Source organism: Crocodylus siamensis, chromosome 4 (genome assembly GCF_052110815.1).
Source record: "Crocodylus siamensis isolate JL-2025a chromosome 4, ASM5211081v1, whole genome shotgun sequence".
NCBI classification, from domain to species: domain Eukaryota; kingdom Metazoa; phylum Chordata; order Crocodylia; family Crocodylidae; genus Crocodylus; species Crocodylus siamensis.
This window is the reverse complement of record NC_143398.1, coordinates 88,298,347-88,313,192: the sequence shown is the minus strand read 5'-3', so window position 1 is coordinate 88,313,192 and position 14,846 is coordinate 88,298,347. Positions and strand designations below refer to the sequence as shown.

General features: G+C 48.7%; 3 protein-coding genes across 3 annotated transcripts; 2 read left to right on the top strand and 1 right to left on the bottom strand.

Annotated features, from left to right (window-relative positions):
* The first annotated feature begins 7,231 nt into the window (after nt 1–7,231).
* LOC149866012 (histone H4) lies at nt 7,232–8,604 on the top strand. The gene has a single exon (XM_090042790.1). The coding sequence runs from the start codon at nt 7,933–7,935 to the stop codon at nt 8,242–8,244; it is 312 nt and encodes a 103-aa protein (XP_089898916.1). The 5' UTR covers nt 7,232–7,932; the 3' UTR covers nt 8,245–8,604.
* Nucleotides 8,605–8,627: 23 nt separating this feature from the next.
* LOC149866011 (histone H2B 1/2/3/4/6) lies at nt 8,628–9,267 on the top strand. The gene has a single exon (XM_090042786.1). The coding sequence runs from the start codon at nt 8,871–8,873 to the stop codon at nt 9,249–9,251; it is 381 nt and encodes a 126-aa protein (XP_089898912.1). The 5' UTR covers nt 8,628–8,870; the 3' UTR covers nt 9,252–9,267.
* A 364-nt stretch (nt 9,268–9,631) lies between these two features.
* Nucleotides 9,632–11,945, bottom strand: LOC149866010 (histone H4). The gene has a single exon (XM_090042785.1). The coding sequence runs from the start codon at nt 9,959–9,961 to the stop codon at nt 9,650–9,652; it is 312 nt and encodes a 103-aa protein (XP_089898911.1). The 5' UTR covers nt 9,962–11,945; the 3' UTR covers nt 9,632–9,649.
* Nucleotides 11,946–14,846: the final 2,901 nt, after the last annotated feature.

Here is a 14,846-nt window from a genome sequence, read left to right as displayed (position 1 = left end):
CCCGGGAAACTATAGGCCAGTTAGTCTTACCTCGATCCTAGGCAAGCTGTTTGAGAAAATTATGCTGGCACACATCCATGAGGGACCAGCAGGGGACTGCATGCTTAGAGGCAACCAACACAGGTTCATCAGTGGCAGGTCCTGTCAGCCCAACCTGGTGACCTTTTACAATCAGATCACCAGATCATTAGATGCAGGGGTAGCAGTGGATATAGTCTTCCTGGACTTCCGGAATGCTTTTGACGCTGTCTTTTACCCCATTCTCATTAAGAAACTGGGGGGCTGTGGTGTAGACACCCACACAGTCAAATAGGTCGCCAACTGGCTGGAGGGCCGCACCCAGAGGGTGGTAGTGGATGGGTCCTTCTCATCCTGGAAGGACGTGGGCAGTGGGGTTCCGCAGGGCTCGGTCCTCGGGCCCGCACTGTTCAACATCTTCATCAGTGATTTGGATGAGGAGGTAAAAAGCACCCTGCTCAAATTTGCTGATGACACTAAGATGTGGGGGGACATGGGCACACTGGAAGGATGCAACAGGCTACAATCAGACCTGGACAGGTTACAAGGGTGGGCGGACGAGAATAGGATGGGTTTCAACACAGACAAGTGCAAGGTGATGCACCTGGGGAGGAACAACCGGCACCATACCTACAGGTTAGGGAACTCCCCTCTTGTCAGCACGGAGGCGGAAAGGGATCTGGGGGTCATCACTGACTCCAAGATGAACATGGGCCGGCAGTGTGGGGAGGCAGTCAGGAAGGTCAACCGCACCTTGTCATGCATCCACAGATGCATCTCGAGCAGGTCCAAAGAGGTGATCCTCCCCCTCTATGCGGCACTGGTCGGGCCACAACTGGAGTATTGCATCCAGTTCTGGGCGCCGCACTTCAAGAGGGATGTGGACAGCATGGAGAGGGTCCAGAGGAGGCCACTCGTATGATCAGGGGACAACAGGGCAGGCCCTATGAGGAGAGGCTATGGGACCTGAACCTGTTCAGCCTCCAAAAGAGAAGGCTGAGGGGGTATCTTGTGGCCTGTTATAAACTAGTCAGGGGGGACCAGCAGGCATTGGGGGAGTCACTGTTCCCCCGAGCACCGCCAGGAGTGACCAGGAATAATGGTCACAAGCTGGCAGAGGGTAGGTTCAGGTTAGATATGAGGAGGCGCTACTTTATGGTCAGGGCGGCTACGGCCTGGAACCAGCTTCCAAGAGAAGTGGTGCAGGCTCCTACCCTGGGGGTGTTTAAGAGGAGGTTAGGTGCACATCTTGCTGGGGTCATTTGACCCCAGTATTCTTTCCTGCCATGGCTGGGGGTCGGACTAGATGATCTGCTTAGGTCACTTCCGACCCTAGAAACTATGAAACTATGAGGCCTGCAAAAGAAGTGAGCAATACCCCTTCCTGTTTATACAGCCTTGTAGACAGCAGAAAATGAGCACTGGTGTGTCAACAATAGTCCCACAACCATTTAAGAAACGCATTCCCTAGAACAATGAAATTATTTCAAGAACATTGCCCACCTTCACTGCCTGATTATGTGACATCAAGATTGTTGCTTGGCACACATTGAGATCTAAAGCACCCCATCAGTTGATTTGTTAACAGCTAACTGATTAGCCTTTAGACATTATAGCAGTGACCTTTGGTGGTACCAGCCGCGGGTTCTCCACTGGGTGTGTGGGATGTTTGGTTCTGGCTTTCCTGCTGTTCAAGCAGAAACTCCGTGACTGCCCCCAATCTCCCCAGAGTAACAGCATGAACACACAACTGTCCCTTTATTTATCCATTACTTTTATAACTTTCTCATCCCAAATTGTCGAATCCTCAAGTTCCTTACATCATCTTTTTATATAAGGTACTCCAATCCTATTCAGTTTTTGGATTAATTTCCTTTTAGGGAAACTGATATACCTGGTTCACTGGCTGTACCAGTCACAGCACTCAGTTCTTCCACTGCCTTATAAGGCACTCTGTACAATTGTATTGCTTAGTTCTGGGAAGGCCTAAACTATGGCTAAGAGATTTAGCATAACTCAGGTTGCCTGCTACACTCTTGATTGTTCCATGCATGTGTGATAATGCAACTCATTGGCTTAATGAAATGTAAGACCTCCACATAGATCTAATCAGTTAGGTATTGACAATGAACTGATGGTTTTGAGGGGTCACAAAATGACATTACCCCTCTTTTTTCCCCATGTGTGAAATAGGGATAATGATATAGACCATCTTTGTAAAAGGCTTTAAGGCCTTGTGATTAACTGTGCTATATCAGTCTTTGAATACAGAAAACAGATTCTGCTCAATCTTTTTTTTACGAAGGCAACAGATTTCGCTAACACAATATATTTGGGTCATATATATATATATGTCTAGATGAGGAGGAAGCCATTTCATTATAAATATGTGCTTGAGGAAGGCCTTTGTAACCTTAAACATAGTATGCTCAATCTATCCCATGAACAAAAAACAACCCAGAACTTCAAAGTGATGATCAAGTGTTTGGCATCAGGTAAGATGGATTCCAGGTGATGTGCTCAAAGGGATCATTCAGACCCAAATGTGTGTTTGTAAATAAATGGTTTCTGAGTTAGATATGTACTGCTATAACCCAGCCATTCTTGTCAGATCATCTACTGCCTCAATAAACAAACACCCAAAGCACTTTATCAGGATTTTCAAAGACTAATAACAATATTTTTCATGAATACACCCTAAAGTATTTTACAAAGACAGTGATTAATATGAACCCTATTATGCCCAGGGCCTTGGAAGATATGTTGTTTTGAAATACTCACCTCTACACACTTTCAATGGGAGTGGAAGGGCTGTATTGAACTTTGGGACGTTTCTTTTGGTATTGACCATATTCTTAAGGCTCAAATACAATGCTTCAGCAGACTGACTATTGGAGTTCCAAAGCATGCCCTTTTGACCTCTGGATACTGTTGAAAGATGACAAGTAAGTTATGCTTTTCTCTTTTAAAAATATACATTTTATTGTAAAAGGGAATTAAGACCATACTTCATTATTATTTTCATTAGCACCTAGAAAGGTGCTACAATGAAGAGAGTAATTATTTTTCTGTAGAAGCAGCACAGTACATTCAATAGAATGTTCAACTGAGGCTTTGGTTTTACCCACAGCTGTGCTAGCTTCATGCCACTTCCTTCTCTTCTGTATCTTTCTTGTTTCAAACATTCTGTCCTCCCTACAGTTTAAATAATATTATCTGGCATTTACAGTGCACTTTTCACCAGTCAATCTCAAAACAGTACATGAAAGAAGTCCACACCAGGGAAAATGCGGGGTCCTTGCAGAATGGGACGGGACAGCTGATAACAGACAGTCAGGAGAAAGATAAACTCTTTAATGAATACTTTACATCCATGTTCCTTCATACAAATGGTGGTCGCTCGACTGGTTGGATACTGGGTGGATGCTGGGAAGGGAAGCATTGCCAACCAATGGTCAGTGTCAAACTGGTGAGGGAGCACTTAGAGCAGCTGAATGTCTTTAAGTTAGCAGAACTGGATGGACTACACCTGGGAGTACTGAGGGAATTGGCTGGAGTCATTGTGGAATCATTGGTGAAGGTATTTGAAGACTCATGGTGCTTGGGAAAGGTCCTAGAAGACTGGAAAAAGGCCAATGTGGTGCCACTCTTTAAAAGGGAAGAGGGAGGATCTGGTAATCTATAGGTCAATCAGTTTGACCTCAATACCAGGTACAATTTTGGAAAAAAATTATCAAGAAGCCCATTTGTGAGAGACTGGCCCAACAAAGGTTTTGGAAACAACTGAAGCCCCAGGTGCGGGTGGATGATGTTTGCTGGTAGTAGGGCCACTTATGGTTCTGGACACTTGGATTTGGAATCAATTTTGACTATTTTGTCCGTGGACACAAATTAAATAAAAAATAAAATTGAGAGAGACTGGCAGAAGGCAGGACTATCAAGGATAGCCAGGTTTTGTTGCGGGCAGGTCATGTCTGACCTACCTCGTCTCCTTCTATGATCAAGTAACAAACTGCTTGCATGTGGGAGACAAGGTTGATGTCATATACTTGGATTTGAAAAAGGTATTTGAGATGGACTCCCATGATGATCTTATAAAAGAACTACGGGATTGTGATTGTTGGCTGACAGAGTCCACTGTCAGGTAGGTTGGGAACTGGGTAAGGGGTCAAACCTAGAGTGTGTTAGTGGACGGGTCTGTATCATCTTGGTGGGAGGTGGCCAGTGGTGTCCTGCAGGGTTCAGCTCTTGGCCTTGTACTGGTCAACATCTTTATCAGTTATTTAGATGAGGATGTGGAAAGTTTGCTGGCCAAGTTTGCAGATGATACTAAGTTATGGGGAAAAGCGGTCATGCTAGAGGATATGATATGGTTCCAAGTGGACCTGGACAAGCTGGTAAGGTGGGTGGAGCGGAACCAAATGCAGTTCAATAAGGATAAATACAGGGTGCTTCATCTGGGGAGAAGTAACCAGTGACAAGAATATAGGTTAGGTGGAGATGTCCTGGCCAGCGCAATGACTGAAAGGGATCTCAGGTTATGGTTGATAATGGGATGAACATAAGCTGCCAGTGCAATGCTGTAGTCAACAGAACTTATAGCATACTGAGATGCATTAGCCAATATATCACAAGCAGGGCTAAGGAAGTGATACTTCCTCTCTACTCGGCATTGATGAGACCCCAGCTGGGGTACTGTGTCCAGTTCTAGGTGCCACCCTTCAAAAAAGACATGGAGAATCTTGAAAGGGTCCAGAGAAGGGTCACAAGAATGATTAAGGGCCTGGAGGACAAACCTTATGAGGAAAGACTAAGGGATCTGGGACTGTTCAGCCTGGGGAAGAGAAGACTGAGGGGGAATGGTGGCCACCTGTAAGTATGTAAGTGGTGAATATTGGGAGCTAGGAGAAAAAACTTTTTACTAGGGTGTCCCAGGGGAGGACAAGAAGCAATGGCCATAAACTGTTAGAGGATGGTTTCAGGTTGGCCATAAGGAAGAACTTCTTTACAATAACAGTAACCAGAATCTAGAATAGACTTGCCAAGGAGGTGGTGCAGTCCCTAACCTTGGGCTTCTTCAAGAGGAGACTGGACAGCCACTTTGCTGGGATCATTTGATTTCAGCAGTTTTCCTGCCCAGAGCCTGTGTGTTGGATTCAATCTTTCATGGTCCCTCCCAGCCCTTAATTTCTATGATTCTGAGCAGGGGGTTGGACTTGATGATCTTTTGAGGTTCCTTCCAGGCCTTAGTTTCTATGATCATTATCTCCATTTTACAAAGAAGGAAACAGAGGCCTAAGAGGCAAAGAGCTTTGCTCAAGGCCACCCACCCTAAGCTGGGAATTTCTATCTCTCTGACTGCCATTGCAGTATATTGGTCCATTCATTAGAGATCACGCTCTCTTTTTTTAGGACAAATGTTAAAACTAAACTGTCTCAGCATCATCTAGCATTCTAGTGCAAGTATGCTAGTGCTGCTAGTGCTATATAAAAAGAGTCAACATACACCTATGCAAGTGGAAGATATATAGTTATAGGAAAAGAATATTGTATTATATTTTATATTCCTAAAATAGCCTTTGTTCTGACCCAGGTTTGCCTGTATTTCAATAAGTTATCTTTTAATTATAACCAAATAGTAAATGAGGACACACACTTAAGTCTATGACATTGTATAATAAAACTGAAAGGAACTACCATACATTACTTTTCTTACAATTACATCACATAATAAAGTAACTATAAATACATTTTAAAAGTTAAATTTATTTGTTTCTTTATGTCAACCTGTGGATCAAACACTTTGTGTTGTTGCACTGTGATCACATAATAACAAACACACACACACTGATGTGGCTACTGAATCACTGCAGGAAGCTTATCTTTTTGTTTCCTGTATTTTGCACAATTAAATAAACACCATTACACATATCTTATAAAGTAATTATTTTATATCAGGCATTCTCCCACCCAGCCCATATATTAAATTGGGTTCAGAACAAATGAAAGCTAAGAATATTCACTTTTTATAAAATGCTACTAAGAGACTCCCTGTGCCTGATGAAGGGTGACTGTGCCCAAAAGCTTGCTAAGAACTTTTTTCCAACTACTCAGGTGGTCTAATAAATATCACATCTACTCAAAGAACCTTGCCTGACTAAGAAATACACACATACATATACAGCCTTTGATCTGAAAAAATAAGGCTAAGAATATTCACCTTTTATGAAATGTCACTAAGAAAAATATATTTATATTAATACCAATTCCATTATCTTTGTTTTGTGTGACCTTCTAGTTTTAAAGCAGTGAGGGCCAATCTTTTTGGCAGGTGTGCCTTAAATTGAAGTCCATGGCCTCCTTAGTGCTACTCAGCTTCTCTTCCTCTGCTTTCTGCTTCCTGCTTGATCTACAACAGGCTACACACACTGGCTGCCTGTGATACCATGGCGTGGGTGCAGCAGGCTGCTCCAACTCTCTTGTCAACAGCTTTGTAACACAGAAAATGTATTTAAGCAAGTCTCCTGACTTGGCCATGAGGAAAAACAAGAGCTAGGGCAGTTCATTGTGAAAAAAAGATACAGTGAAGGGCAAAAGAAACTTGCCAGGAACACATCCTTTCTTGCTGCCAAAACTTTATTGTCAGCAGAGCTTAGGGAAAAAGGTCCAATCAGAAAATCATTTGTAATCTCTGGATTCTCGTGGCACCTAATTCAGTTTGGGTTTGAGAGAGACCGGATTAAAAACAGCGGGGGGATCGGTCCCTTGGCCTCGGAAAGGGATTTCTCCAGTCATGTCGAGGAAAGGTCGTTAGCCCCCTCCCCGCACCCTTCCTGAGTGAAGGGGGGCGATGCCGGTCAGGGAGAGCTCTAGCGAGGTTAGCGAGAACGACGAATAAAGCGACTGCTTCCCTGCCCACGCGTGTATCTGTGCGGGGCCGCGGCGCGGAGGGGCACGAGCCTGGTCGGCTTTCAGCAGCGGGCGCCCAGGAGCTGCCTTCAGAAAGGCTGGTCTCGGCCCGGCTGCGTGGCCCGCGACAGGGCTGAGAGCGTCAGTGTGTGACACCGCCCCGGGAGCCCCCACCCACCGCTTCCCAGCACGCGCTGCCTCGCGCGCCAAGGGCGGACACCTCCTCGCCGGCCCAGCCTAGGCCCCACCCCCGAGAACCAGAGGGCGCCGCGGGGACCCGCAGCCCCACGAGAAGTCTCGGCCGCCCCCAGCCGCCCCAGCGAGGCCGAGACGGGCAGCGCGACAGCGGCCCAGGCCTTGACTCCGCTCCGCAGCGAAATGGCGGCGGCCGGGGGGAGGAGAGGGGGAGCGGGGGGGGGGGGCGATGTGGCGAGGCTCCTGATTGGTCCGATTTTGCCGCAGCCTCTCGGTTCCCGGGGAAGCGCCCCCCCCTCCCAACTCCGCACGCACCCCGCCGCTCCCCGCCATAAACGCGCCTCGAAACCCGCTCCCCGCGAGCGGGAAGGCCTGGGACGGGCAGGCCCCGCACACACGAGTAAACCGGGGGACAAAGTCCAGGGCAAGCGGCTCTTAGCTGCACTGGGGAGGAGGGGGTGGCAGGGCGCCCAGGACGGCACGGCGGGCTTCACCTGCCAGAGCCCGGGACAGAGTGAGAGTCGGGCAGCGAGTGGCGCGCGAAGCGTGTCCCAGCTCTCTCTCTCAGTCTGTCTCTTGTCTTCCCCGCGGGGCGCGGGGGGTGGCAGAGTGAAAACCGAGTCGCAAACAAGCAAGGCAGAGCTAGGGGCGGGAGAGGAGGAGCCGCGGGCCTCGCTCTCCCCCCCTCCCGCCGGGCTCGCTCCCGCCCTCTTTTCTTTCTCTCAGTTTTCAATCAGGTCGGCTCCCAGGGAATATACGCACACGTCACCCAGCCAGCAGCACACTCTGTAGCTTGCGCTTTACGTGATCATGTCGGGTCGCGGCAAAGGAGGCAAGGGGCTGGGGAAAGGCGGCGCCAAGCGCCACAGGAAGGTGCTGCGGGACAACATCCAGGGCATCACCAAGCCGGCCATTCGGCGCCTGGCTCGGCGCGGCGGCGTGAAGCGCATCTCCGGCCTCATTTACGAGGAGACCCGCGGGGTGCTCAAGGTCTTCCTGGAGAACGTGATCCGTGACGCCGTCACCTACACGGAGCACGCCAAGCGCAAGACCGTCACCGCCATGGACGTGGTCTACGCGCTCAAGCGCCAGGGCCGCACCCTCTACGGCTTCGGCGGCTGAGCTGCCCGTTCCAAATCCTCAGCAAAACATCTGTATCTAAGGCTCTTTTCAGAGCCACCCACTTTTTCACAATAAGAGCTGTTCCGCATTTTTTTCTTATAAGCAAAAGCCTTACATCAATCTGAAGTTAGAAAAAGAACTTCTACATAGTATTACTGTTCCTGAAAATATACAGGCCTTTATCGATACTCGTTTTATACCAAAATTAATTGGAAATTAACATAACTCTAGTTTAATACAATTAGTTAAAATGTATTATCTTTACCAATTAGTCCATGATTGTTTAAAATAAAAATGAGAAAGTTTTGTGCAATGTCTTTCACTAAATACAAGTGGATGCTAAATCAGCTGAGCAGTGAAAATCTTACCAGATCTTTTGTTCAGGTACAAAGGGGTTTTTCAAATAAGTGCTTCCCCAGTATTGATAGTCAGTCACTGTTCTGGGATACCGGCTTCAAGCAAGGGTGAATGGGAAAACGTCTGTAATGACGCGATTTCTTTTCACCAATGGGAACGCTGAATGTAGAATACCCTAATTTGCATAACACCCATATAAATACAGGAGCAGCTCCTCTTGCTGTCACGTTGTTGTTCAGCAACTGGGAAGTCTTGAAAAAATCTTTGGAATGCCGGAACCGGCAAAATCTGCTCCTGCTCCCAAGAAGGGCTCAAAAAAAGCTGTGACTAAGACCCAGAAGAAGGGCGACAAGAAGCGCAAGAAGAGCCGCAAGGAGAGCTACTCCATCTACGTGTACAAGGTGCTGAAGCAGGTGCACCCGGACACCGGCATCTCGTCCAAGGCCATGGGCATCATGAACTCCTTCGTCAACGACATCTTCGAGCGCATCGCCGGCGAGGCCTCCCGCTTGGCGCACTACAACAAGCGCTCCACCATCACGTCCCGGGAGATCCAGACCGCCGTGCGCCTGCTGCTGCCCGGGGAGCTGGCCAAGCACGCCGTGTCCGAGGGCACCAAGGCTGTCACCAAGTACACCAGCTCTAAGTAGCCACGTTCTATTAGCAGCACTGTTAATACCGAACCAAGTAAAAGGCTCTTTTAAGAGCCACCCAAGACCTCTCTGAAAGGGTGTAATTGCTGATGACAGATCAGACAGAGAGAACTTTGTTCAGGCTCCTAGGTAGTAAAATTTGTGAAAAGCACCTACTATTCACGGAACCATCTGTATTATTTAGAACAGTATTCTCCACTGCGTAAACGTTACGAAATAGTATGTTGGACTAATAATAATAAAATGCCTTCTTAATTAGGAAGCTTATCCTTACACAGAAGTGCTGGCTTGTCTAAAAGCACAACAGTAGTGAACAGCTCTTATTGTGAAGAAGTGGGTGGCTCTGAAAAGAGCCTTAGGTACAGATGTTTTGCTGAGGATTTGGAACGGGCAGCTCAGCCGCCGAAGCCGTAGAGGGTGCGGCCCTGGCGCTTGAGCGCGTAGACCACGTCCATGGCGGTGACGGTCTTGCGCTTGGCGTGCTCCGTGTAGGTGACGGCGTCACGGATCACGTTCTCCAGGAAGACCTTGAGCACCCCGCGGGTCTCCTCGTAGATGAGGCCGGAGATGCGCTTCACGCCGCCGCGCCGAGCCAGGCGCCGAATGGCCGGCTTGGTGATGCCCTGGATGTTGTCCCGCAGCACCTTCCTGTGGCGCTTGGCGCCACCTTTCCCCAGCCCCTTGCCTCCTTTACCGCGACCCGACATGACCACGTAAAGCGCAAGCTACAGAGTGTGCTGCTGGCTGGGTGACGTGTGCGTATATTCCCTGGGAGCCGACCTGATTGAAAACTGAGAGAAAGAAAAGAAGGCGGGAGCGAGCCCGGCGGGAGGGGGGGAGAGCGAGGCCCGCGGCTCCTCCTCTCCCGCCCCTAGCTCGGCCTTGCTTGTTTGCGGCTCGGTTTTCACTCTGCCACCCCCCGCGCCCCGCGGGGAAGACAAGAGACAGACTGAGAGAGAGAGCTGGGACACGCTTCGCGCGCCACTCGCCGCCCGACTCTCACTCTGTCCCGGGCTCTGGCAGGTGAAGCCCACCGTGCCGTCCTGGGCGCCCTGCCACCCCCTCCTCCCCAGTGCAGCTAAGAGCCGCTTGCCCTGGACTTTGTCCCCCGGTTTACTCGTGTGTGCGGGGCCTGCCCGTCCCAGGCCTTCCCGCTCGCGGGGAGCGGGTTTCGAGGCGCGTTTATGGCGGGGAGCGGCGGGGTGCGTGCGGAGTTGGGAGGGGGGGGCGCTTCCCCGGGAACCGAGAGGCTGCGGCAAAATCGGACCAATCAGGAGCCTCGCCACATCGCCCCCCCCCCCCGCTCCCCCTCTCCTCCCCCCGGCCGCCGCCATTTCGCTGCGGAGCGGAGTCAAGGCCTGGGCCGCTGTCGCGCTGCCCGTCTCGGCCTCGCTGGGGCGGCTGGGGGCGGCCGAGACTTCTCGTGGGGCTGCGGATCGTCGCTGCTGGAGTCGCGCTGCGCCGAGCGCCCCCCGCCATTGGCCGGGGCTGTGCGCTGCGGGTCTCGCACGGCGGCTGCCCGACTGGCAGGAGCCTTGAAACGCGGGGCCGGGGGTTAAGCGCCGCAACGGAGCTCCTCTCGTGGCCGCCGCGTGTCGTGGCGCTTGCGGAGTGACCGCTAATAACGGGGATGAGCCTCACGCAGGGGCCGGAGCGGGGCGTCCGGGACCGGAACTGAAACAAAGGCGGGGCGGAGGACCGGGCAGGAGCAGCCGCTGGCCGGTGTTGTCTGCTGCCGCCTGCAGGCCATGGCCGCCGAGCCCCGCTCTCCCGGCTTGTGACCCGCCGGTTGTGGAAGGTGGACATGGTTTAGACCAGCGAGCAGCTTGTTCCCTTTTTATATTTATTATGATTATTCTCAGTATTAATATTAGTAGTAATAGTGGTTCAATATAATAATGCTTTCAGGGTGAGGAGTGGAATGCTATTTTCTGGTCTCGAGAAAAAAAGCAGGGAAATCTGTTATAGTGTCTACAATTAGGAAATGTAATATGTGATGCTTGTAACATAATATAATGTAATACGGTGTACTGTGCTAAGGGAATATATAATGTAGTAGGAATACAAGTCTCTTCCCCTTTGATATATAAACAATGTGCAGTATGTTTGGCATGGTCACTAGTTTCATGTTTAAATGCAGTCAGCCTGTGTTCTGCAGGGCCCTATTTGGACCAGAAAAAGAGTGAGAGAAAAAGGGAAAAAAAAAATGAATTAGTTATTTTTCAATCTGTCATTTAAAAGGTTGTTGGCCTGGCACGGAAATATAATGTTTATGTATAAGCATATCATGAACATAGGATACTTATTTTTATGAAATTCTTGTTGCTGTTTTTTGCCATTCAGATTTCCCTTCCCTGTCTTCCTTGCCCCATTCTACTTCACACATTTAATTATACCATTTTTTATATTTGTGTTTTGATAAATCTTTTCAGCAAAAGGAACACAGTCAAATCCAGGCCCTCCTATCCAATCTTTATCTGTTCTTACTGTTTTCCAGTTTAAGCATTTGTTACATCTACACACACGCACACACACACACCCTGCTGATTTGGCAATCACAGGTAAAATAAATATTCAGCTGAAGAAAGTGATTTGATAATATTTACCTCCTTTCTTGATTTTTCAATTAATTTTTCTTAAATAAATGCATTAACATTTGATACAGGAAGAGAAGCCACTGGACAGCTTCTTGTATCAATTGATCCCTACATGTTTAGTGCATGTTCTTAATTTGCACTTCTGTTGCTGCTTGTACCTTTCTTTCCCTTGCTGCTGAATTCAGTGGGGAGGGACATGAGAACATAAGTGCCATCCTAGGTTAGACCAATGGTCCATCTGGCCCAGTATCCTGTCAGCAACAATGGCATAAGTGGATGCTATACCTACAGGGAGGACACAGAACCTGGTATCTTTGAAGTAATCTACTCTTATTCAATACTTTCCCTAGCATCCACCACCTATTGGGTTATTGCTGCCAGAGGGAACATTTCCAACCATTCCACAGGCAGAAGGAGGAGAAAACCAAACAGTGGCAGTGTTCACCCGCTAGATTCCAGAGCCTTGGAAAGCAAGGGGCTCCAGCCATATCCTGACCAGATCAGCTGGTGAGCTCAGAGCTCACTGCTCATGCAGACTCAGGCAGAAGCCTGTGTGGACCAGGAAGTGGGCTCACACCTCACTGTACATGTGTAGATAAAGTAGTGGGCATCACTCCACCTTGCTTCTTTCTTAGATTCACTACTGCTTTCTTATCAGTTGCCTAATAACCATAGTTTCATAAATTATAGCGTCAGAATGGACCCAATGGATCATTGTGTCCGACACCCTGCCCCTGGCAGGAAAGAGGACCGAGGTCAGACCACCCCAGCCAGGTGATTGTCAAGCCTCCTCTTGAAGACGTCCAAGTTAGGTGACAGCACCACCTCTCTTGGAAGCCCATTCCAGACTCTGGCCACCCTTATTGTAAAAAAATTCTTCCTAATGTCTAACCTAAATCTACTCTCCACTAGTTTGCACCCATTATTCCTAGTTACTCCCTGAGGCGCTCTGGTAAACAGGACACCCCCAATTCCCTGCTGTCCACCCCTGATAAATTTATAGGTGGCCACAAGTTCACCTCTCAGCCGTCTTTTGTATAGGCTGAAGTGATCCAGATGTCTCAACCTCTCCTCATAGGGTGTTTCATGGAGACTACTAATTATGTGGGTGGCCCTCCTCTGAAACCTTTCCATATCCTCCGTGTCTCTTTTCAAGTGCGGTGCCCAAAACTGGACACAGTACTCCAACTGTGGCCTGACTAGTGCTGCATAGAGGGGGAGCATCACCTCCCTCAATCTGTTGGTCATGCATCTGCTAATACATGACAACGTGCGATTGGCTTTGTTGATGGCCTCATTGCACTGTTGGCTCCTGTTCATCTTGGAGTCAACTATGACTCCAAGATCTCTCTCAGCCTCTGAGCTGCTGAGGAGGACACCCCCCAATCTGTAGGTGTGCTGGGGATTCCTCCTTCCTAGGTGGAGTGCCTTGCATTTATCTTTGTTGAATTGCATCCTATTATGTTCCGCCCATTGATCTAACCTGTCCAGGCCGGCTTGTACCTGCTCCCTGCCCTCTGGTGTATTAACTTTGCTCCATAATTTGGTATCATCTGCAAACTTGGAGAGGGTGCTCAACACATCCTCGTCCAAATTGCCGATGAAGATATTAAATAATACAAGCCCAAGGACTGAACCCTGTGGGACCCCACTGACCACCTCCTTCCAGGTTGAAAATGACCCATCCATCACCACTCTCTGGGTGCAGTCCCTAAGCCAGTTGACCACCCACCTGACTGTGTAGGCATGCACTCCACAGCCCATTAGCTTCCCTATGAGAATAGGATGTGAAACTGTGTCGAAGGCCTTCCTAAAATTCAGGTAGATGACATCAGCCTCTTCTCCTGTGTCAAAGCAGTGTGTGACCTGGTCATAAAAGGCTATAAGGTTTGTCAGGCAGGATCTACCTGCGACGAACCCATGCTGGTTTCCATTCAGCATTATTTCCCTTGCTGGGCTTTCACAAATACACTCTTTGATGATTTTTTCTAGTATTTTCCCAGGGATAGAGGTAAGACTGACTGGCCAAAAGTTACCCATCTCCCCTTCTTAAAAATGGGCACCACATTGGCCTTTTTCTGGTCTTCAGAGACCTGTCGGGAGCACCATGAGAGCTCAAACAGCCGTGCCAGCGGCTCAGCAATGACACTGGCCAATTCCTTCAGCACCCGTGGATGGAGGTCATCCAGGCCAGCTGACTTGTTCCCATCCAGTCCTTCCAAGTTCTCTTTAACTAAGTCAGCACTAACCTTTGGCGGTCTGGTGCCTTTTGGACATCTGTCTGTGTTCAAGGTGGAGGGATTGTTTTGGTCAGTATTAAGGAATATGTTGAAGAGCTCTGCCTTTTTGTCTGCATCAACCACCAATTAACCTGATTTGTCCAGTATTGCTTCCTTTCTCTAGCATGACTTTTCTCTCGTTGTGGTTACCTCCTCTTCTTCCCCAGTATGGGTTCTGTGTATTTATTTTGCCTTTGTCCTCGTGTTGATTTCTGAGGGGTTTTATGGAGGGATACAAAAGGCTGTTGCATACCATTCTATACAGTTATATTTGGCCCTAAGGCAGCTATTGGATTATAAGACCCTGGGTGGATGGGAGGCTCACTCAGTTGCAAATAACTGAATTCTCATTCCTATTCTGTTAGGTTTCATTGCAGTGGGAGAGCAAGGCCTGTCATGATGTGCTTTCCTATGTTGGACTCCCAGTGGCTGCTCAGCCTCCAGTGCACTTGGTGAGGTGAGCCAGAAGATAGGCAGGTCTAGATACAAATCACAGGGGCCAGGGACAGACATCACACTTTTACTAGTATAACTGATCAGAGACCAGTTTATACCTGTAATAGAACAGAAGTTTAGCACACAAAGACTGGTTTAAAAATAGCAAAACCCAGTTTAAGATTTCCCTCCCACCCCACCAAAGGGGGAATGTGTGTTCTGTTCTCTTATCTAAATGACACCACTTACAGAAGACTGTATAACTTAGATTGATTTTGCCT